General features: G+C 37.6%; 2 protein-coding genes across 4 annotated transcripts in view; one reads left to right on the top strand and one right to left on the bottom strand.

Moving 5' to 3' along the window:
- Window positions 1-3,038, top strand: part of RIPOR3 (RIPOR family member 3) — a 143,127-nt gene extending 140,089 nt beyond the window's left edge. The window contains exon 22 of the mRNA XM_070941746.1: window positions 2,927-3,038. Coding sequence (XP_070797847.1) covers window positions 2,927-2,976 — 50 coding nt within the window. The 3' untranslated portion in view covers window positions 2,977-3,038. The remainder of the gene's footprint in view (window positions 1-2,926) is intronic.
- PTPN1 (protein tyrosine phosphatase non-receptor type 1) overlaps window positions 26-24,252 on the bottom strand; it is a 95,006-nt gene continuing 70,779 nt past the window's right edge. Inside the window, exons 1-8 of one of the 3 annotated variants that reach the window (XM_070941749.1) lie at window positions 20,613-20,683; window positions 20,227-20,333; window positions 17,651-17,749; window positions 12,867-13,004; window positions 12,318-12,527; window positions 7,484-7,645; window positions 5,293-5,528; window positions 26-4,062 (exon numbers count right to left, since the gene is read on the bottom strand). In XM_070941749.1, the coding sequence (XP_070797850.1) occupies window positions 3,873-4,062; window positions 5,293-5,528; window positions 7,484-7,645; window positions 12,318-12,527; window positions 12,867-13,004; window positions 17,651-17,749; window positions 20,227-20,253 (1,062 nt within the window). In that variant the 5' untranslated portion in view covers window positions 20,254-20,333; window positions 20,613-20,683 and the 3' untranslated portion in view covers window positions 26-3,872. Of the gene's footprint in view, window positions 4,063-5,292; window positions 5,529-7,483; window positions 7,646-12,317; window positions 12,528-12,866; window positions 13,005-17,650; window positions 17,762-20,226; window positions 20,334-20,612; window positions 20,714-24,252 lie in introns of those variants that run through there. The other 2 variants (XM_070941747.1, XM_070941748.1) reach the window with 2 other exon arrangements.

Here is a 24,252-nt window from a genome sequence, read left to right as displayed (position 1 = left end):
GAAGCGGAGAAAAATCAGACAAGTGTTTCTTTACAAAAGAATTTTTATTGTTGCAGCTAAAATGAGAACTGAAAATTTGTATGGGAAGTTGAAAAACTGTACAGTTTTACTGAAACTGTAAGGTCACTGCAGCGCCTTACGTAAGAGACAATATACCTGAAAACGTATTATACCAAAACATTTAGCTTCTTTTTATTTTATTTTATTTCTTTTCTTAAAAAAAAGTCTTCTATGGCAATTGGTAAAAAAAGAAAGACCTGATGAGTAAATATTTTGCTTAAGGCATATAGCAGAGCAGCTCACTAACTTTCTAACAAGTCTAAACATGGATATTTCTTTTCCTTTCCCCTCCCCAACCCCTCCCAAGAATAGGTTAACCAATACATCCACTTTGAAATGCTACTGTATATATACACACCCCAAACTACTACATTACATGTACAAGGACATCAAAACAAAATGCTTACAGTTCAGCATGACAAGCCGTATCCACACCTCGCTGAGCTTTATCGGGGCTTTCTACTGCATTTCTTACAGCACTTCTATTCCACCCTTCTTATGCTGGTCTACGACCATAAAAATATTTGATTGGATACAGCATTTATTTTGTTCAAAATGATCAAGGCAAATAGTGATGCTGGCGGACTAGAGAGGAACATGGTAATCAGAAGAGATTTCTTGGCTGTCTTGGGACAACAAAAAAAGTAATTTAGTTCTCCCTGACAGATTAAATATAGTACAATCACGTTGCTGTGGAGATACATTCTGAAGTTGACCATGTCGTTGTGGAAGAGAGAATACAATTCTTTCATCAAAGAGGTTTTTTTTTTTAAAAAAAAAAACACTAAATCCCTTTATTTATTTTTAATGAAAAGAACAGATTTTCAATTCTAGTTTCATTCCGGTGATCTTTGTAAATAACTGTTTCCTTCGGACTCTCAGAAGACAATTTAATATATCTTGGCATAGGGGCGTCTCTGGGGAATAAAAATGGTTAAGATGGTACCTGCGCCTGTATGGTTGAACCTACCTCCCCCTTTTTTACATGTGTCACACACATCAAAAGGGGGTGGGCCTTCAATTGATTGGTTGTGGCTGCCATCTTGACATTTTTGATCCCTCCTGCTGAATGCCCCTGTCTTGGCACTTCACGTTTCAGCAATTTGCCATAGAAAACTAGGGTGCGTTGAGAGAGAGAGGTGTGAATATGGCTTTGTACACACTCTGGAATGTTTGTACTATAGTTACTTGATTGAAATGAGTGCTATACAACTGGTTTAGATGGTGTACATAGAAAAACTGCCAAATAATAGGCAAGATACAGGCAACCAGGCTTCTTTTTAAAGAGAACACACACACCTACCAATCTTTGAGCTGAATGAAAACACTTCAGCGACACCCTTGGAATCACAGCCATTTAAATAATCAGATCATGCAAGTATAATTGGGCACATCAGAAAGCAGAAATATAAAAAATTATGTTCACCTTTTAAGCACATGGATTTCAATCAGGACACTTTTAGGAGACTTTATACATGCATTTGAATAAAAATGTGATACAAATGCGTCTGAATAATATTCTACTGGATGACGGAACATGAAAGGGACAAAGCAATCACATACTGAGTAGCAAAATACATAGATGAGCCATTATATATTATGCCATTTTCTATAGTCATGTCAATATTTTCATGTTTCCAATATTATTACTAAGTATTGACTGCTTAACAAAATTCCTCTTTCTCACAGGTAAGGGCTGTAAGTTTCCCAGGACTACCTATGAATGTATTATTGTTGCTTTGAAAAAAAAAACCCTTGATACTAGCCTCATTTTGAAATTGTTCTTTCAACTCCACCTTTTCTTCCTTCCCCTTCTCCAAGACCTTTCTTTAACATCTCATTTGTTTAAAGAAGAAAAAGCTAACTTTGGTCAGAATTGAGGAGTAAAATAAATATGGAGTGAGAACCCTGATATACTCTATCACGGATTTTTAAAAAGAGATGATACTTAAGTGCTATAATAGGTAGAATATAGAACTTCCAAATAACTTGCACTGTAGATTGGGTGTCATTTTGTTAATGGAACAGCTGCAACTTCAGTACTTTTTCTCCTCTGTAACAAGGTTCCCTTTTGTTATTTATATTGCTTATAAAAAGGGGAAGGGGGGGGATTATCAACATCAGCATACTTCCCCAGTCGTAATATTTATGAACAACAAAACACACGATTGGTCAATTTTTACTCTTTTCTTAGCAGCTACAGTCATTCAAGCTAAGCTGTACCTAAAATAATAAAATAAAATACAAACCAATTCTCTCTTCAACTTCATATGGAACAAAAGGATTTGTTCTGAGTTAGGGTGCAAACTTCCTCTTCAGCAGAGGCAGAAGGCTCACGGATAAAGCAACCAATCTTATGCATCTGAATTAACAGTCAGAATCATGGAGTTCATTCAAGGATGCGTTAAGATTGCAGCCTTAAACCTGGCTCCTAAACAGCATGATCTTTAAGCCAAATAAAAGCTAATCTTGGAATCTTTGTTCTAAAAACAACACTGAAAATCATCAACACAGTGGTTTGTAACAGGAAAAGATCGAGAGAAAGAGCTGGCCCAGCACTGAGTTTTGCTGAGAAACATTGCACTGGATCTTTAGGATAAGGAGGATTGTATGTGCGTTAAAAGAGTGATGATGATGGTTTTAAAATGGTTCCTCTTCTATTCTGATTACGGCATAGGACATTCTTCCGATGGTAAGTCTAGAATGAGATCGCATTTTACATTCCATAGGATGACAAAGCTTACACGCTGGTCCTTTTCTAAAGAAAGTATCTGGTATAAATGCTGGTGGACATTCTGCTTACATTTCCCTTCCCCCTTCTCCATAAGGATAGGAAACTATATACAAAGTTAATTTTTTTTTTTAGGAAGTCGATCGTGCAATACAATGGGCAGAAATAAAGAGTGCAAGAGATGATTGACAACATAGCAATGAGCACTGATGGTGAGTGGGGAGAGGAATCACTCATTTTGTCCAAAAAGGAGGGAGAATATTGTAGCATTGACCTGTTGGGATGCCCTGAGAAAAAGCGGTGCCCGTTTATAGCATGTTACTGAAGCAAGAACCTACTTGAGAAAAATAAAATACATCCCATATTATTTGCACTGCCAAAAAACCCAGGGTGCAATCCAATTGAGCATGTCCAGTCTCCAGTCATTCACTGGAGCTCCTGAGCAACATCCAAATCGATTAAGAGGCTATGCATAAGTGGTTCTTTAGACTGAGCCATCAGTCCTTAAAAAGGCAAAGAGTGAAAAGCTCCCTCTCTCTCTCTCAAAAAAAACAACAACTGTACATTCTTCAGGGGTGTGTATCTGTGTATACAGTGGTTGTTGAAAGGAATACGATCGTGTATTGGGTTACAAATGCTTGGAGAACATAGGCAATGTTCACTTGTGCCTAGTTCCTTTTTTTCTGAAAAAAACCACCAAAAGAACAACAAAGGTACCCCCTGGCTTTAAAATATTAAAAAACAAAACAAAAACAGCAATGTGTTGTAAACTCTTATTATTTCATTTTAAAAAATAAGGAAAAAATGAAAAACACAAGACTTATTTGGCATATTCTCTGCTTACTCCTGAATATCTTAAGGCCCTGAGATTAGAATATTATGTTCTTGGGACCTAGGGCTAAATCCTAAACCCTAGTGCATCAACTTTCTCTTTAAACCCTAACCAAAGTTCCAACTTCTCTAACATACCATACATTTCCACTTGGATAAGGCTTAGTTGCCCTTTTTAGCTTTCTTGTACAGAAACAAATGATACACCACGGATGTTACTGGTATTCTGATACCACCAGTGTGATGTCCATCAATGAAAATATACTCTGTAACAGAGGTATGCACCCGCTGTCAGGACAGTGAACATGCAGATGTTGACCAGGAATGGTTTCCAAGTTGTCATCATGCTCTCTTCATCCTCTTCTTCAGACTTCAAAATTTCATCATTGCACGGTGAAGCATCAACAGTTCTCTTCCTAAGCGTAATATCTGGACTGGTGCTGCAGGACAACAAACATGCTGAGATTAGAAGAATTCTTTGGTGCGTGGTGTGATTAGTGAGGCTTAATTTGAAAAGTAAATGAACTTTCCCCAGCATGATTCCAATACTGTGGTTCTGTCATTTAAGTCATTAAATGACTTCTGAATAAAAATAGCTAAATTAAAGCAGGAAAAATTAGAAAAATTTATATCCTGTAGATATAAAAAGCAATAGTGACATCTAGTGTTAAAATACATTTCATTTCTCCTTTATGTTTCTGATAACCATCTCACTCAATTTCTCCATAAATGGAGCTGGAAAACTTATAATCACCTCTAAATTTCCTTTGAAGTGGCAAGGTGTTTCTCTGAAATTTTGCAACTGTCTTAAAGGATCTGAAGTAGAACCACATAGGATCATTAGTTCCATAATTATTTCTTTTATATAGCCCCCTTTCTCCAAGAATAATAAACTTACATAACATTTACAGTTTCAACCTGACAACATTTAAGTCCAATTAAAAATGTTTCATTCCTATTGAGAAATTTTTAAATAAAACACTCTCTTTCATTTTCAGCCATTGCAAAAAGGAAATAACTTAAAATATTCTGAAACTATAAGACAAATTATTCTTCCTTCAAACTCATATGCTAATGTTATTGTCATGGAATTTTTTTAGCAGTATTACTTTAGAATCTAAGGGACTGGTTTGGACAAAACTCAACAGCACTTTTTTGTGCGGCTGTTGATAAAAATAGGATCACCAACATGATCGCCAATGTCCGATGAAGGATATGGCACAAGAAGAAGTGTTACTTCAGAAGGCAAGTAAGAAAAATATTAGCTTCTTTCAGAACTACTCTTTTGATTTATAAAAACCATACTTTAATGTCCTTCATTAGGTAACTAAAGTAGATCAGGTGTAGTAGGATGGCTTTTAACTCAGAAATGGCAATATTATATTATCCATACTGAATTCAATTTAAAGCATTTAAATTTAAAGCATTTAAAGGCTTCTTTTTCCAGAGGATAATGCAACTTGTAGCAAAAGTGACTCAACTTTCAAATGTCTACTTTTATTTTAGACGCTGACATATGTCATTATATAAAAGAGAATTATATTTTCAGTGTACCTTACTAAACACATTGGGGGGAAAAGAGCAGGGCCCACAAACTGGTGGGAACATAACTGGAGACAATTTGCTGAGAATCTACAAGAAATACTTGTAGTATTCCTTGGCAACATTACCTTTCCATGCCCTGTTGCTCAGAGGAACAAGCTCTGCCATCCAGAACACTGGCTTCCAAAGTGCTGGCAGCACACTTGATTTCCTCCTCAGCCCTTGGATGCTTTGAAAAAACTTCCGTATCACCATGCACCCTTCCATTATTCATTTCAGAGGTTCTTTTGGGTGGCCTTGGCGGTGGAGGAATATGTTCTGGTGGTGGATCCAAGTCTTCATTAGAGAGTTCTTTCCATTGCTCCTAGAACATGAAGAAGGAATTGATTAACTTTTCCAAAATGATCATTAATTCCCCCTAATCCCTAAATATTTTCCTGGATATATAAAAACCCAAAATTTATGGCAACATTAAGGTGGATATATATATGAAGTGTTTTCCCGAAAATAAGACCTCCCTAGATAATAAGCCCAATTGGGCTTTTGAGTGCATGCGCTATAATAAGCCCTCCCTGAAAATAACCCCGCCCCAAAAATATTTAAATGCATGCGCAAGCGGTCTCCGCCATTTCCTCTGGTTAGAGTTAGGGAGACAGAGCTGGAAATCAGGTAAGACAGTAAGAAGAGCCCTGTCTTGCTCCACACACCCCAAAATAATAAGATTTCCCCAAAAATAAGGCTAAGCGCTTATTTTGGGGCTCAAAAAAATATAAGACAGGGTCTTATTTTTGGGGAAACACGGGTACACATATGAGTCATGGTGGTGTAGTGGTTAGAATGCAGTATTATAGGCTAATTCTGTCAACTGCCAGCAGTTTAATCCTGATGGGGTTCGAGGTTGACTCAGCCTTCCATCCTTCCATGGTTGGTAAAATGGGGACCCAAATTGTTGGGGGCAATATGCTGATATTTGTAAACCACTTAGAGACGGCTGTAAAGCACTATGAAGAGGTATGTAAGCCTAAGTGTTATTGCTAATGCTATATTTATGAAAATGTTATTGTAGTTTGTTATATTTAATATACATGAGAAACTTTCTTATGGAAAGCACATGCTTCAGAGAAACCTCTCTTACGCTTGTTTTCCTGTGGACAGGAAGTGGGTAGAAAGGACAGAATAAACATTTTTGTTATTGTTATTATTGCTTTATGTTGTTTTGGAGGGCCATGATTCTGCTTTGTTTTTTTGTAGTTTTGATTGTAAGCCTTCCAGAGTTGTTGGGAGTCAGCCAACCTATAAATTGCATTGAAAAAAAACCACAACAAGGAACTGCCTTTCTAATCAGAATCTCATATGGCATTTCATATAATCCTAAACAAGTTCTTCATTGCAGCAGCTGCTCATTCTTGACCAAGCACTTTCTTGTTCTACTACAAAAATATACCACCATTTGTCATTAATGTCCTGCCACTTTCTACAGAAGATAAATCGATTGATTTCCATGGAAATAAATAGAAATCAAATCTGATAAATGTTCATGATGAAAAAGTGGGCATCAGGAAGAATATCTCAACCTCCAGGGAGAACCCATCATAACATTTTTTAAAATGAAGGACTGTGATATCCAATTTCAATGTGAAACAGCTAAGCTGTAACTTATTAAGAGGTTCAAACTCAACTTCCTATGGCACAAAAAGGGATAATAACTTCTTGCCATTCTACAATTGTTAAATCATATCTCTAATGGAAAAGTATTTCTCATATGCTAATTATGAATATCATAATCATCACTAACTCTTACTGATCATGAATCTGAGTAAAACTACTGTAATTCCCACAAATATATGTCATCATAAACTCTTTCTTTCTTTCTTTCTTTCTTTCTCTTTCTTTCTTTCTTTCTTTCTTTCTTTCTTTCTTTCTTTCTTTCTTTCCTTCCTTCCTTCCTTCTTTCTTCTTTCTTTCTCCTTCCTTCCTTCCTTCCTTCCTTCCTTCCTTCCTTCCTTCCTTCCTTCCTTCCTTCCTTCCTTTCTTAATCTCTTTCTTTTTCTTTCCTTTCTTTCCTTCCTTCCTTCCATCCCTACCTACCTACCTACCTACCTTCCTATCATCTATCACCTTTGAAAATAGCAAAAGGCTCTGTATTATTTGCTATCTTTGTTTATTAGTTATGTTGACTAGGATGCAAAAAAAAAAAAAAAAGATAATGGACCATTCCTTTTTAATACATATTACTGCACTGGAATTTTGCTACATACTACAACCTAAGACTGACAATAAAGAATGATTGAAATTGAAGACAATATGTACTGCACTCACTTGTACTGAAGAATCACCCATAATAAATTTGGCTCCCTCTGTCACAGCCAAGTATGAAAAGCGAAGTTGGTCTGCTGTTTGTATAAGCCCCATTCGGTATTTCCTCATTTCTAAAAGAACCTGTTTAATGTCGACAGAAGAAGGATCTTTCCTTTTGTCCATCTGCACAAAGAGAGGTGACGCTCAGTAAACTATCTTACCGTGTTCCTCAGAATTCACAGGGTATTTAAAATGAAACAACACATATGATGTAAAAAAAAATTCATCTTTCAAAAAAAAAAAATGTTCACGAAAGTAGGAACAATGAGAAATCAACAGTTATGCACCAAACCAGAAAAATAATTCCTGAGAACAATCACATGCAACTCAACAAGAATTTGATCCCATAAAAGCAGTACAGTACTGCGAATTTTCATTTACAGAGCGTTTGTAAAACACTGATATTAAAAGTACTCAAGTCTTCTAAAATGACAAGATATTCAATAAAAACACAAAGGCAGCACATTATATTATAGCTGAATTTCTCTGAACTTCACCCCATGATAATATAATCTTAAGGGGGCTCAAAGAATCTTATTTCTTACCACAGCATATTAAAAATGACTCTCGTTCTGGAAACGCTTGCAGCTATTATGCTTAGTTCCAATGCCCAACAATAGATAAGGAATTACAATGCCCTCAGGCCCCTTAGAAACAGTCAGTTTTATTTGTTATCTTTTATATCAGCCCAGAAGATGAGTTCTATGTCTGTAAATCACATTTCAGAATTTATTACTTCACAATAAAATGTTCTTAAAATAAAATCCATTACTTTTAGAGTAAAATATTTTATAGCAATAAATATTAGGTCCATAAAGCCTAACCTTGAGTCACTATGGGAGATGGCAGTGTCAAAGTAGGTAGGTAAGTAGGTAGGTAGGTAGGTAGGTAGATGATTGATAGATAGATAGATAGATAGATAGATAGATAGATAGATAGAAGATTTTTTTAAATTTATCAAATGTGTATGTGGCCCATCCAGAGAAAGGAGCCTCAATATTAGCTCTATGATAGAAAACAGATAGATAGAATGAGATACAGCAATGAAAAGGTGATAGGTTATCATGGTTTTTCTTGTATCAACTCAAATCTCTTTTAGGCAACATGAATGTTAGAGATTTAGCAACTGAGCCTTATACCAATTTTGAGAATCTAATACTTAATTACTTAGAAGAACCCAAGGAAACAATCTACAAAAATTAAACAGGTTGTTACCTCAATTAGCAATAGGAGATCCACCCCAAGATTTAAAGGAAGCTTGAGAATACCAATCTTGATAAATCCATACAAGAGACAAATTTGCAGAATTATAGAAATTCACCTCAGCTTCAGTCCAAGAACTGCAGTGACACATTATACACCGATGGCACTTGACCCCAGTTAGATTGGCACTCATCTATCAGAATTATGTTTGCCAATGTTGGAGAGATTGTCAAAAAAGATAGCCTTTCTTATCATTATGGAGATCATGTTTGAGATAAAATTTCTGGCAGATAAGTATCACCGCTAAATAAAGAATGGAAAACTCCCCAGTATTAGTCCTCTCCCAAGTCCTCCTACGCTGCCTCATTGTGGTGTGTGTGTGTGTGTGTGTGTGTGTGTGTGTGTGTAGGGGAATGTTCCAGGAAGAGATGAGTGAAGAACATTGAAAATGTTTGCCAAGAATACATATTCCCAGCAGGGTCACCCAGCAAAAGCAAGCAGACAGCGATTAAGGAAGATACTGGAGGCAGATCAACATTTTCGCGACAATGCCAAAAGCATCAATTCGTACTGCGTGGGAGAAGGCAATGGTAAACCACTCCTGTATTTTTACCAAGAAAATCACATGGATGTCACGGATGTTCATTATTTATTTATTTACTTATTCAACTTGTATGCCATCCATCTGGCTAGGAGGCAATGCTAGGCATCCTACAATCATTAAAACCAATTAAAAAAAGAATAAAACATCAAATAATAACGTTAACGACACTGCAGATACGATTAGAGCAGAGAAATAATGTTGTTTCGCCACTTTTACCCCCATGAGATAGGCTTTAATAGCAGCTCTAATTCATGTCCGGTTGGATTCACCCCTCATTTTCCTCCAGGGGGCACTCTAGGCATCTCTTAGCCCTTTTCAGAACCCACAGCTCCTCTGTGAACCATGGGGAGTATTTGGAGCTATGAGTCAAAAAAGTCGCAATCCTATCCAAAGCCTTGGCTGCCCTTTGGTTCTAGGACATACCGTATTTTTCGGAGTATAAGACGCACCTGAGAATAAGACGCACCTTAATTTTTGGGGAGGAAAACAAGAAAAAAAGAATTCTGCCTCTGCCTACCAGCATCAGGACCAGCGCCCCCTCACTTCCACTCGATTTTAATATTGAGCAGCACGGATCTTTTTATCCATTTAAAACAAACCATATCACTCTACGCGCATTTAACTGAAGTGAGTGGGGTGGGGGATGATTTTCATGGGGGCAAAAGAGGGATTTGGCACTGAAGGCTCTGCTCCCGAGATGCCCCCGTCTTCCTACCTATAGCTGTAGGCGTTGAAAGCCTGGCTTTCTTCCTTCTTTGGCCTGGATTACGGTACCTTTCTATTTTTTAGGAAGCACGGCTTTCTTTCCCAGTTACTCAGAGGTTTTAGGTTAAGGTGGCACTGCTTTACCCAATTCCAAAGGAAAGCGTTTTTGGGCGGCAGACCCGCGATCCCCTTCCCGATTCCAAAAATGGGGCATGTGGAGGCAAAAAAAGTGCATCACATTTCAGGCAGTGGATCTGGCCAGGAGGAAAGAGAAGGTGAGTCTGTTGGAAGGAGGAGGAGGGCGCGTGGCTCTGCAATGTGCAACAGGGAGGAAAGCATTTTCAGGCGGCAGCACTGCAATCCCCTCCCCGAATCCAAAACGTTCCCGGTTCCCTGCTGCACACTGCAGAGGAGCCGCCTGCCGCATGAAACACAGCTCTGCGAATTGCATTGGGGAATCGGGCCAACGGATGGCAGTGGCTGGAAAGGAGGGACGTTTCGCTTTAGGGGCTCCCGCTCAGCTCGGCTCCTGGGTGCGGAGAGGGCTTAGGTGGCAGCGGTGGCTCTTCATATTGCTGGGGAGTGAAGTCATCATGGCCATTTTCTGCCCTGAGCTGCCCGCTGGGCAGCCAGAGGGGAGACCAGCCGCGAACTGTGGGGCCCACCTTGTTCGCTGAAGCCGCCGGGCAGATTCCCTCCCAGACCGTTCCGAAGAGGTTTGTTACTTAGGCTGTGCGCCGAACTGCCTGAAAATGTCAGAAGGGTGAGGGCCGGCGGGTGGGCGGGACTACATTCGGACTATAAGACGCACCCAGATTTTCACCCTCTTTTGGGGGGTAAAAAGGTGCATCTTACACTCCGAAAAATACAGTAACCAGAGCCTCAGCAGGACGTGCAGTAAATCCCCTGGATATCCCCAAGTTCCCTCTGGAATCCTTTCAGGTTCATCAGTCTGACTTTTTAGTCTATTTTTAAAAAATATTTTCCAGTATCTTTTTAATAGATATCTTGAATTTATGTTATTTAGTTACTTCATAATATATATAAAAAAGTAAAATTAGTAACCAAACATGGGGGGGGGGAAACATTAAGGGAATACAGTGGAGGAATTTACTACTTAATACACCACCTCTGCCCTTCCCCAAAGCACTGAAAGCATAACCCTTATTACTTCTGCTAATACTGTTTCAGCCGTGCTGTTTAGTCACATCCTACAATAAACCACTAAATGGTTATTTGTAAACCCGGCCAACCAAAATGTATTAAGTAAATCATGCTTAAGCAAATAATGGCTTCATGCAACCTGTGAACTTAGCCAAGTTCATCCCTACAGCCACAAGGATTAGAAATTAGAAATTTACTAAGGAGAATGGCAAAAAGAAAATAATACTAAACTTTCAAGGATGCAAAGATCCAAAGTCCCTGCTTTTAGACACATAATCATATCAGCATGGAGTACATTGTGATCAGAAATGCATCCAAGGAATGTATTGGGCAACATGCAATTGCTGCAATCCGAATTACACTTATCCTAAATGCTATTGAGTAAACGCCACTGAACACAATGGATCTTACATTAAAGTAAGCATGCTTAGCACTGTAATTCTTTGCAAGGGTTGTTGCCGAGATGTTGTTGTTTTTTTTCTTCAAAAGTTGCAGGATGTACTTCCAAATATGTCCTACAGCATGAATTTCCCACCAGGCTTTTAAATAGGCTGGTACTGAAATGTAGGAAGGCACTGAAGAGTCCTGGAGAGCTACTCACAAATTATTTGAAAGCAACTTAAAATTTAAGGCAACAAAAATAAAAAAGATAATGTCAAGTGTTGCCTGAATCAAGAGAAAACACTGTTATTGGAACAAGAAAGGAGCAGGGTTGGGAAAGAATGGGTGGTAAGTATTGACTAACAGAAGTTTATTTAATATTCTGCTAGTGCTCAACTTTGATGTCAAAACACAGCATTGAAGGATGGGATTTGCTGTACATCTCAAAAGATTTATGGGAAAACTTCAACAACAGTGTTTTTTGTGTCCCTCCCTCCTGCTGTGGCCTCTTCTTTCCCCTTCCAGCTTTTTTCTTCTTCAAGGTCAAAACTGAAAAGAATCTGGGATATTGTATCACTTATGGGCCTCCATATCAGTTCCTACTCCATTCAGCAGCCTTTACTGCAGAATTTAATGGTGATCAAAACAAAAGTCCCTGAAAGGTATTTTGCCCTGAGCCCAGTTGAACCAACCATATAACCAACCCAAATTCCTGCTGTGCCTATCAGCCATTCTTACCAAGAGAAGACAAGTATCAACCAGACAAAAAGTTCCTGATCTTCCAATTCCAGCACTGCAATGCACCACAATGGGACCATGCTGAGGATTCAGGGACCCCGATTCTCTCACTTTGAACAGGAAGTTGAGGAATGAAGCTGGAGATTCCGGGACTCCAAAGTCAGGCCACGTCGTGTAATGAAAATGCAGAATTTCTCGTGTTTCGTGGGTCTGTAAAGCATGAAGTAAATTAATAAGTTAAAGATGAAAAATGGGCTTCTCTTGCAATTTGGAACTGGGAAGCATCTTGTTAAGTTTTGGACAATGCCTAACAAATGCAAAGTTGCAGGAAGTAACAGCAGGGATGGTGATAATGCCATTCCCAACAGACATCACAGAATAATAATCCTAGAAATGAGCAATATTCAAAAATAGAATGAAATCAAAAATTAAGACTTTTAATATCAACTATGGAAATTCTTGAAGCATTGATGCTAAACATCACCCATTTTAATAAAGAGAATCAATGCTGCAAAATACAGCACACTGATTAATTTTTATCATACTCACTATGAGGTTCTTCAGTTCTAATAGTCGGACTGTGTAATAGGATTTTACGTCTTCTGATATTAAGGTCAATGTGAAGTTTGTATCTTCAAAGAACATTTCTTTTTCCTCTTTTTGTGGCCAATACTGTGCACATTTTATCTGGAGGATAGAAAGCAGAACAAGGCTTACATGCAAATTATTTAACAAAGAGAAATATAGAATTAATACAGAATAAATACGCTCACCAAATCATCGATATATATGACAGTCAGAGAACACCATTGTAAGATTATACTTTCAATCTGTATAGCTCTGCACAGATGGGCACATTTATATGCATGTTCATTTAGACATACATAGATACAAACCGAGATATAGCTGCTTAAACTCAAGAAAAATTCCAATAATTTTTCCTTAAGACACTGCAACTACTTAGCGCACCATTGCTATCTCAATAATTTGGCTTGACAGTAGATTCTGAATTTCTGGATTTACTTTGGGATTACAGAATATGTCACTACGAAACATGACAAGGCAACAAAATTATCCAAGTGATTTAAGGAGAATAGTTTGATGTTCAGCTGGACAACACCAGGCACAAAGTTTTAATTGCAATTCAAATGAAAAAGCTGCAATTAAGACAGCCAGGATACCTCATACCTGGTTTCAAAAATCCCCCTCTTATGAAGTCATTTTGATGGCATATGGGATAGTTTAAAGACTACAATAGTTTATTGTAAATGAAATTTGAGCTGCTCATTACCTAAGCTTTTGACTAATACATACTAATTTTCAAAGAAATTATCTTCCAGGAAATCTAAGAAATGCATCATTAGGATATGTACATGCTAGAAATATCTATCTAATCCTGGAAAATAGGGAGTCGTATTAGAAAATTCTGGAATTAAGTTGCACTAAGTAACATACATTTTGTTCACAAAAAATACGCCCTTGCTAAATGTTATTCTGTAGAAGACAAAATAATTTCTCTGGCTACGATTATAACTCAGCAGGAGTTAAGAAGGAAATGTTCACTGCTCATGGGTTTTTAGTGTTCTATTTTCAGAGTAAGAATCTTATTCTTTCCTCCTTTGTTTCTCCCACCTAACAAAGGCATTAATTATTATACTCATTAAATACCAATGAAAAATAATTAAGCGTGGGATGATTATACTGAAGGTCTTTTATGGAACAGAATCAAATGGGATTCACAAAAGAAATGCTTTCAAGAAGTTGATTCATTATTAGAGGGAACAACATTTTTCTTCCTTTCAATCTGAACAGCACGATTCAGCTGGATACAGTAGGAAATTATAACCGCCTGTGAACTTATTTTTCCTTACAACATATAAGAGAATTTGCTGCATGTATGATTTTTGTACCTCATGGTGACAAATAATGATTCCTATCCATTGAGTGTCCCACACAACCATTTGTTTAGTGGCGTTGGCAGCCTGTTCCAAAGAGTTCTCTATAATTTCATACTTTGTTCCAAGTTACTGGTAATGGTGAAATGTACATAAAGATAGTTGGGGCAATGCTGAAGTCAAAGCACTTTTCTTTCAGATCTGTTTCACTACTCGTATTACTATAGAAAGGAACAGTTTATCTGAGGGACCATCTCTTGCCAGTCACATCCACCTGATCCATTGGTAAAGGAGGAAGGCAAGGAATGCTGCAGGTTCTGTCCCCTAAGGAGATACATCTGGCAGCACACAGAAGAAGGGCCTTCTCCATGGTGGCTCCCTCCCTTTGGAATAACATATGAGCTGTGGTGGCGCAGTGGTTAGAGTGCAGTATTGCAGGCTACTTCTGCTGACTGCCTGCAATTTGTCAGTTTAAATCTCACCAGGCTCAAGGTTGACTCAGCCTTCTATTCTTCAGAGGTGGGTAAAATGAGGACCCAAATTGTTGGGGCAATATGCTGACTTTGTAAACTGCTTAGAGAGGGCTGTAAGGCACTGTAAAGAGGTATATAAGTCTAAGTGCTATTGCTATCCCTGCAGAAATTAGACTGACCCTTAGTCTTTCATAAGGCTCTGAAGTTTTGCCCATCAAATGGCTTATTTAATTGTGTATTGTCGCTGGGGGTGGGTGGGTGGTTATTTTTTTATATACTGTGCTTTTATTGTTTGTAAATGGACAAGTTCCTGCAATTTTCTTGGCAAGATTTCAGAAGTGGTTTACCATTACTTTCTTCCTAGGGCTGAGAGAGACCGATTGTCCAAGGTCATCCAGCTGGCTTCTTTTTGAAAGACATCTCCCATGTCTAGCTCTATACCTTAACCACTTCATCAAACTGGCTCTCTAAAGAGTCATCTAGGTTGAGGGAATTCTTTCCTACACTTCAGAAGTAATCTGGTTCACTGTCTACTTCAGAGGTCTTCAAACTTGGCAGCTTTAAGACTTGTGGACTTCAACTCCCAGAATTCTCCAGCCAGCTATACCTATAGCTGGCTAGCTGGCTGGAGAATTCTGGGAGTTGAAGTCCACAAGTCTTAAAGCTGCCAAGTTCGAAGACCTCTAGTCTACTTTAAAGAGGTCCAGAGATGCAACATTGTAAGAACACCACTGAAGTCATTTCTTTGAAATGGGAAACTAACCATTGTTTGAAAGAGAAAGACTGGCATGTTTTCAGGATGAAGCCCAGCACCACACATTATGATTTCAGGAACATCTATACTAATTGACATGCATGCCAACTAAGTCAATGCTGGCTCACTCATGAGTTTAATCTTGTCCCCAAAGCTTTTAGTATAACTGTTGATATGTCCTGCACATTTTTAACACATTTAAAATATTTGTTTGCCACTTTTTAAAAAAATGTGGAACAGTTTTGAAGTTTGGGTAAGGGATTTGTATGACTTCATGCAATGCTAGCCAATCAGCTTCATGAATCATCTCTGCTAAAAAAGTATCTGCCAACTTTTTTATCCACAAATGTACAGGTATGGGCTAGACCAGTGGTTCCCAATGTGGGGCCCACGCCCCACAGGGGGGCAATTTGATTTTTAATGGGAGCAATTGGAACCTTGTTTAAACCAAGTTAATGGCCTTTTAGGCTTCCTCCTTGTGAGTAGGAGTCACTTTTTGAGTAGTAAGAATTATATGTCACCGGGGGAGAGGAGGCGGGGTGGGGGTAATCAGGATTTTAGAGATGCTTAGATGGGGCATGGCCAAAAAAAGATTGGGGACCATTGGGCTAGACTGAGTGCAGGGAAGTTAACCAAACATGGTCTACCATTTTATGGCTTTTCTGTAAGTGTCTTGAACAATTTTCAGGCTGTTTAGAAATTATTTAATCAGCCATTTACATTGTGATACTAATACCCGAGATATAAAACTCCATTATGCAATAAACAATAAGCATATAAAATGTATTTAATCTTGAACTACTTTTTTTTTCTTTAGAAAGATTATCTATAGGCAGGCATTCAATATAAAAAATATGGGGAGATGATGACCATTAGGAAAAGGAATACAAAAAAAGTTATCATCAGCTATGCAATACGCTTTCTGATATAATCTATTTTCAAGGGAGCATTTTCCTTATCAACTTAAGGAATCTTTGCATGCCTGTACATAGCAAATATTTTCTAGGCACGTTTTTGCTGCATGGTCATTTGATGCACAGGCCAGGCAACCTACAGCATAGTCAACATTTTCAATTAGTATGTCTTGCAGTGAGAAGAGAGGCATTTCAGAACAGAAGATAAATTGTCTTTAAAGAACATAGAAAGTTGCCATATGGTGTCAATTTTTACTTTACCTGCATCAATATCGTCTATTGCACATTAATTGGTAGTGGCTCTTCTGTAATTTCAGATGGCTCGTCTACTTTAGGGCAGTTAGGGATTGAATAGCTACTTTCATTATTGCTGTTCTTATTGAACGATTTCTGGAATAAGCTTTTGAGAAATGCCAGCATTCCTTGGATTTATGACACCAAAAACTATTGCTCCATATAGTACTTACTACTTGAAGTAAGCTTTCATGCAGACTTAAAAAGAGTCTATCGAAAACACATGCTACTGAGAACTTCCAGTGCCAAGTACCATCAAACTGCATGTCAGATATTGGCTTCCATACTCAAAAGTAGAAGGTGAACATTTTTGGCTTGAAATCTCCTTTCCCAAGAGGTTGTACGCACAACTGCTATAAACATTAAAATAAAGCTCCTGAAAGGGGATGAACTATGTCAAATAATTCTTTGTAAGGTCTTTAGGACTTTGATTTTCATTACATAATTAAAAGAGGCTGTAAAAGATCTAGTTTAGTTTGGAGCATCCTATTTACATTAGTCACTTCTGTAGGGCCTCAATACAAACCATATTTCAAGTGACTAAAAAAGCAGAAACGATGCCTCAATATGAAAATCTATTAGATCAAACACTTCTTTGCTGGCACAAAGCAATATTTAGGTACATTTACATGAACCAAAATGAACACATGCAAATAGCGATTCTGGGGAAGGGCTTAAAATATAGTATTTGCTGAAAATTTGGTGCTGGTGATTAAGGAACTTTTTTTTTAATGCTGCACTGAATTTCCAGACTGCTTTGCTTAAAAAACAAGAGCAAGGCTATTAGACATGCAAACTTAAGTTCTGAACATGAAAGATACCATTGTATTTTCATTCTGCTTAAAGAACACTTCTTTTACTTTAGAAAAATGCTTTGTGGGGTGATTTTTAAAATATATTTTTTCTAGATTAAAAACATGAGACTATTTTTATTAGATTTTTTAAAATGTACATGAATTACAAACCCATGATCCCAAAGGAGTTAAAAATTATATATACTTACTGATCCCTTTTCCATCACTCTGTTAAGCATGACAACACTGCTGCTTTTCTGTTCCCAAATCATCTCCCAAAAGTGACCACAAGTATTTGGAAGCGGACCCTGAAAAAGATACTGAACTTTCAAGAAAGAGCAGTATTCATAGGGAACAAATTTCTGTGTACTATAATCAAACAATACTTATTTAGTTATTCTAAATACGACAGAATGTGGCTTCCATTTCTAGGTATGTAAAATCTGGCATCCAGATTGGGACAATTGAGAAGCAACATCAAACAAGCAAGAAATTGCAAGCTAATTAGCTTTGTTTTGAAGTTGCCAGATTGTAATATTTAACCATGCATAGGTCAAAGCTTTTTGTACAAATAGGCAAGAATATTTAACAAGGAGTAACAGAATAACAGAGTTGGACAAGACCTTGGTATTCTTCTAGTCCAATCTCCTGCTCAAGCAGGAGACTACATCATTTCAGATAAATGGTTGTCCAAGCTCTTCTTAAAAACCTCCAGTATTGAAGCTCCCACAATGTCTGAAGGCAGGGAAGATGGGACAGAAAAGTTCTTAAGGCAAAAAGGTCACTCAGCAGGATAACCTATATTCTGTAGTTAGTGTAACTTCTGATTTGCTGAGGTGAGGAATCATTAAAACTCATAGGTAGGAAGTTCAATAATTTTTAACAGTTCTTGGCCTGACCAAGAATATCAGAGACAGTTTACTCCTCCTGCTATATGTTTATCCCATCACTTTTATGGTAACCCTCTCCTAAGTCAAAGGTTCTTGTTTTTCCATCAAATTAAACTATACTGCTCACATACTGAAGCATAACTATACAAAATTGATAAGAATTTAAACAATAGCAAAAAACCAAAGGTAAATCTTGTTCTTATAAACCTTGCATATTCTGTAACACTTACATTGAAAGTACCCAACAGATTACAGAAAATGGCTGTAATTCATTTGATTAATTTACAAATAACGCTTAGAATATCAAATGTACGTTGTCTTTTGTAACAATTAATATATATATAATCTATGCTGGCCTATGACTGTAATAAATATTTGATCACTCACAAAAATGATCCATTGGTCTCACTGGTTATAATACAATATACAATACACTGATTTGCTTTTCTCTCACTCATGGTCCTATCTACCATCTTCTCTCTTAATAAAAATCAGGAGCAAGCAACTTAGTATCGATGAGAATTTTGGGGCTAAAACTCAAATCAATGCAGCTAAATGGGATGATATAAATTGTGGACTCAAACAGTGCTCATCCAAATTCTATGAAGGCTCCTGCCATTCAGTTGAAGGATCTGAATTATTATGGGTGACATAATTTACGGTACAAAGGATCTCCAGCTAAATGTTAGTTTTGTGAGATAGCAGTTTGGTGCTGATCCTTGAACTTTAAAACGTTGCCTAGAGAGCTACTTTTATAAAGATTCTGTACTGAAATTTGCATGCTCTTAGATTTAATAAAGTATGAAACTAAAGAACAGCTTCCTCAATTTGTGCCCAGTGGCTTCTTAGTATTTTGAGATATCTGCTATATAATACAGATTTCTTTTTTAAAAACCCAGAAGATAAACCTTATGTTAATCGTCTTTAACAGCTCGGATCCAATAAATTAAAGGAAAAGTGTTGAAGCACAGCCAAATGAACAGATGAATAATTTAAAGTACCAAAGGGGACAAGATTTTATCAAAGGAAGCAGCTTTGGAAAGAGAAAATGATGTGATCAACAACCAACAGGAAGGGTGTGGCACACCACTTCCTGCAGTGTGCTATTTCAGGAGTAGATAGCTTGATTCTGTCTTAGTAACAATAGGCCATATGCTAGATTAGCATTCCCGAGATTAGTGTCCTCCAGATGTGTTGGATCTAAAGGCCTTTAATCCCTGGACAACATTGTCCTAAGAGTTGTCCACCAAGAAGTCTTCCCTAGATTTTGCCCATACTTCCAAAAAACATGTAATTCTGAGAGCTAATGAGGAAAGGATTAGCAGTTTAAGGTCAATTCTTTTAGCTAGAACTGCATACTTCCACGCTAGTTAAAACTATAAAGCATGGAAATATGTGACCACATTTAGAGTGCTCAGCAACTGGCCCATCTTTACAGCCATTTGCAGCATTCCATGGTCATGTGACTGGCATTTACAATGCTTTTACTAAAAACTGGACATTTATTCTCAATTTTCAGCAAACATGCCCCACTACGAACAATGAATTTGCTTAAACAACCATGACATTAATAACTGCCACAAAATAGACTGTAACATTGGGACAGTCACATGATTAACAACTGTCATAACATGATAACAGGTAGGCTCCATTATGGCTGTAAGTTGAGGACTACCTATATCAGCAACCAGATGTCCTTAAGGCTTTAATCTAGCCATATCATAAACACTATTAGTATTCTAAAAGATCCCCAACTCTTCCTTAGTAGCATTTTGTCCTATCTGACTTGAGGGACTTTGCTGTCAATCATGATATGATGATTTCCTATCCATGCAGTGTCTTGGTAAAATACAGGAGGGGTTTATCATTGCTTTCTCCACAGTATGAAATGATACCTTTGATGTTTTCACTAAAGTCATCATCTGCCTGCAGCATCACTATTTCCCAATATCAGTGCCTGCTTGATTTAGCTAGGAGGACCTTCACACCACAGGCGATCCTGCTGGGAATATATAGTCTTGTCAAATACACCTGTTGTTCTTTGCTCATCTATCTCAGAAACACCCTCCCTCCTCACCACCACAATAAAGCAGCATTATAGGAACTGGGGAGGTGGAAATGGCAGAATAGCATACTATACCTATAGCAGATAACTGCATGATGGGTGAAGGTATAGCATTTTAATTCTTTTCCCACACAGTTACCAGCTGTGATCTCCAAGACCAAAAAACAGGAAAGAAAGACTACTATTTCCTTTCTATTATTCTCTTAAAGTTCTTACCTGTGTAAGGATATAACTTCTGTTTGCCTCCTCCATTTTTATCAAACTTGCATTGACATAATCATTGTCACCTTGCTCCAGCTTAATTCGGCTGTGGTCAACTACAGAAGGAATTAGAAACCACACAATTAAACACTTATATAATATTTATACTTTGATAAACAGCTCGTTTCAGAATAAAGAAGTAAGCTTTTTTGTTTCCAAATATATGAAACACAAAGCAAAATCTTTGTTTTTTTTGTTTTTCTTAAGAAAGGTTCCTATACCATTATCAAGTATTCTTGGGAAAAATATTTAATGAGGTGTGATACCAGTGGTGGGTTTCTATCAGTTCGGGCAAACAGGTAGTGGTGGCGGCGGTGGGAGGCTCCGCCCACCCACCTGGATGTCATCACGGACGCTCTGCGCATATGCAGAAGGTTCTGTGCATGTGCAAAAGGGCCGCGCACGAGTGCTCACAGTTCCGAACCAGTAGCAAAGGTAAGTGGAACCCACTACTGTGTGATACCATGAGCTAAATGTCACGTCCCATGTTATTTTTTCATTCTACATAAAACACTGATACACTGCCTTTTATAAAACTTCTCAAAGTGTTCTAAGAAACAAATTTATACTTATAAAACAGCAGTAAGTTAAAACAAAGAATAAAAAACATGTAAGTTAATGTACGAGTGGGAACAGAAAAAAAATCAGTTATCATTTACACAAGGAAACTCTTCAATAAACATCTAAATCAGAGTTGTCAAATTCGCGGCCCGCGAGTTGGATGCTGGCCACACCTACACCCTGTTTAGCGATGGGGAAAAAAGTCATGATACGTCACGTAATGACAAAATGACACTGTGAGTTCTAAATAATAGAACAAATATTTGCTTCTTGAGGGGGTGGTGGAGATGGAATGCTCCACACAGTGACACAATCAATAAGAAAGTATTTTGCAGGAGAGGACCAGACTGAGCCCGAGGAAGAGGTCAAGCGCATCATAAGCCTTGAGTCCCTTTGCACCATGAGAGATCTAAGTCCAGCCCATCTTGAATTCCATTGATTCTTATTCTTATCTTATAAGCCTTGGTGGCACAGTGGTTAGAGTGCAGTACTGCAGGCTACTTCTGCTGATCACTGTCTGCCAGCAGTTTGGCAGATCGAATCTCTCCAGCCTCAAGGTTGACTCAGCCTTCCATCCTTCTGAGGTTGGTAAAATGAGGAGCCAGATTGTTGGGAGCAATATGCTGACTCTGTAAACTGCTTAGAGAGGGCTATAAAGCACTGTGAAGCGGTATATAAGTCTAAGTGCTATTGCTATTGCTACTGCAATTTGCTTTGACAATTTGCTAAATTGTCATATATATTTTGCCCTTTTCTGAACCTGGTCCATTTTATAAAAAAAACATTTCCTAAAGTATAGTGCCAGAAATGGTTATAATACTCAAAGTGGGATCAGACCAATGAAGGATAGAGTGTTTCAGATTCTTGCAGAGAGAACTTTTGCATGCAATAAATCTATAGTCATTTGAACCACGTTGCTCCCTGATTTATTGGGCCTGACATCTATGTGCAGATGCATGCAATATCACACCCAAAGGATTTCAGTAATCATGTAGATTTAAAATGAGTACCTCAGTTTCAAGTTATTGGAGATTTTACTGTATATGCTGCTTAGCAGTTAAATGGTAGCCAATCCAACAGTCAAGCCATTAGAATTACTTCAGCACAGAATGCATATAACATGTGCATTCAACAACGAAATAGCTGCATTTTGTCTTAGTAGCAGCTTCCCAAACAAGTACATGAATGGTCCCATGTAGAATGCTTTACAGTAAGCTAAATGTTGGATTATCAGCATATGGGTAACATTAGTTAAATTACCTGTAACCAGGAAAACCAGATTAAGCCAACCATGGATGCTCCTAGCAATATAAACCACCCCGGGCTCTAGAAATACTGAAGAAGAACCTCTACCCATTTTTTTAAAATTGTGTATAATCTTATTTAGAACAAGCACAATACAGAGAGACATAGAGATATGCTAATGTAGATTTTACCATCTTATATGCAGGTTTTTATAATCTTTTCCGTAAACCATTGTTTCATTCTCAGGAGAAACTGAAATCTTTATCATAAAAATCCTTAATTGCTTCATCTAAATTGTCATATATATACATATTGTTCAGTTAACATTTCTTAGAACCCAACCCACCGATTATCAATATTCAAAGTGCTCTGACAGTAACTGCACTCTGTTTTAAAGATCTAAAGTTTGTTCCCTTTAGCCCACCCAGATATAAAAGAATCCCTACATTTTACAGGAAAACCAAACTGACTGGAAGCCATTTTATCTAAAACAAACAAATCAATGGCGGTTACCATAAAAAGAATCTCCAGAACTGATCAGTAAGCAAAATTATGTGCAATACTATAGCATGTATTGAGTTTTCCTGGAAGGCTCAACAGATTTTTAGTCTATTAAATGATTGTAGAGATTTTCTAACATATGGAGAAGAACAGATTGGCAATCTGAATGTGTAGCACACATGACAATCAGAGCTCCTGAGTAGATGACTGTAGCACTTGGAGATGAGCAGATGCAAAAGAAAACCAGGGCCATGATGTGAATGTGAGACAAAATTTTAACCACAAATATTTGATTTTTAAATCCCCTTTTACCATCTCCCACCCACACTCATTTCTTATGATTTAATGAGAACATTTTTGTAAGCTCCACCTCCCCTCTCCCCCCATCCCCGGAATTAAGTGCCATATGTCATAGCCACTATTTCTACATAACTCCCTTCCAGATAGCTGAAGCACCCCCTATGGGTCTTTTCAAAGTTACAAATTTCTAGTTTCCTTGTTGATAGATTTCAATTTCTTAATTGCTTGATCAGCCTTATTGCTCTTTTCTGAATCTATTCCATTTTATCAAAATATTTCCTAAAGTGTGGTGCCAGAAATGGTTATGACACTCAAAGTGGGAACAGACCAATGAAGGATACAGTGGAGCTATTGTTTCCCGTTTTGTGGGACCTATATTTCCTTCAATGCAATCTAAAATTGATCTTTTTACAACCATATCACAATGCCAACTCACATTTACTGCATAATCAACTATAATCCCAAAATATTTTTTCTGATGTATTTCAAGATTTTTAATTCTTAAATTTGCAGTGATGGCCATTTCAACCTCCTTTCCAAAGCCCTGCATATTTCATGCACATTTTGGTCTCTTTTTGTTGTACTCTTTGCATGGTATTTCTGCACCACCATGAAATAAGTCAGAGCAGCAAGCCATGATCCAGGTGTGTAAACTCTTCTATATAGGATTATTTTATCTAATCTCTGCATATAAATGAGACTTTACAATTACACAATTCTCTCCTGCATAGTGCTCTTTCAGAAACCCTATTTTGCAATTCCCAGAACCTCATCTGACTATAATTGCAAGAAATTGGCTGCCACGTTTCCTAGATTTTTGGAATAAGAAATACAAGAGCTGTACCGTAAGCCCTAAAACAAGCTTAATATAATAAAAAATGCAATGAAAAAAAAAATCTTCTAGCTCAGAAAATCCTGGCTCACAAATTTTCATGAGGTGGCCCTACTTACTTGATATCTCACTCACTTCGGACTTCAGTAACTTGAA

This window comes from Pituophis catenifer, unplaced genomic scaffold (assembly GCF_029215685.1).
Source record: "Pituophis catenifer annectens isolate HBS135680 unplaced genomic scaffold, rPitCat1.0.hap2 SCAF_3, whole genome shotgun sequence".
Classification (NCBI taxonomy): Eukaryota; Metazoa; Chordata; class Lepidosauria; order Squamata; family Colubridae; genus Pituophis; species Pituophis catenifer.
The sequence above is the reverse complement of the archived record's forward strand: the minus strand, read 5'-3'. Positions and strand labels throughout refer to the sequence as shown.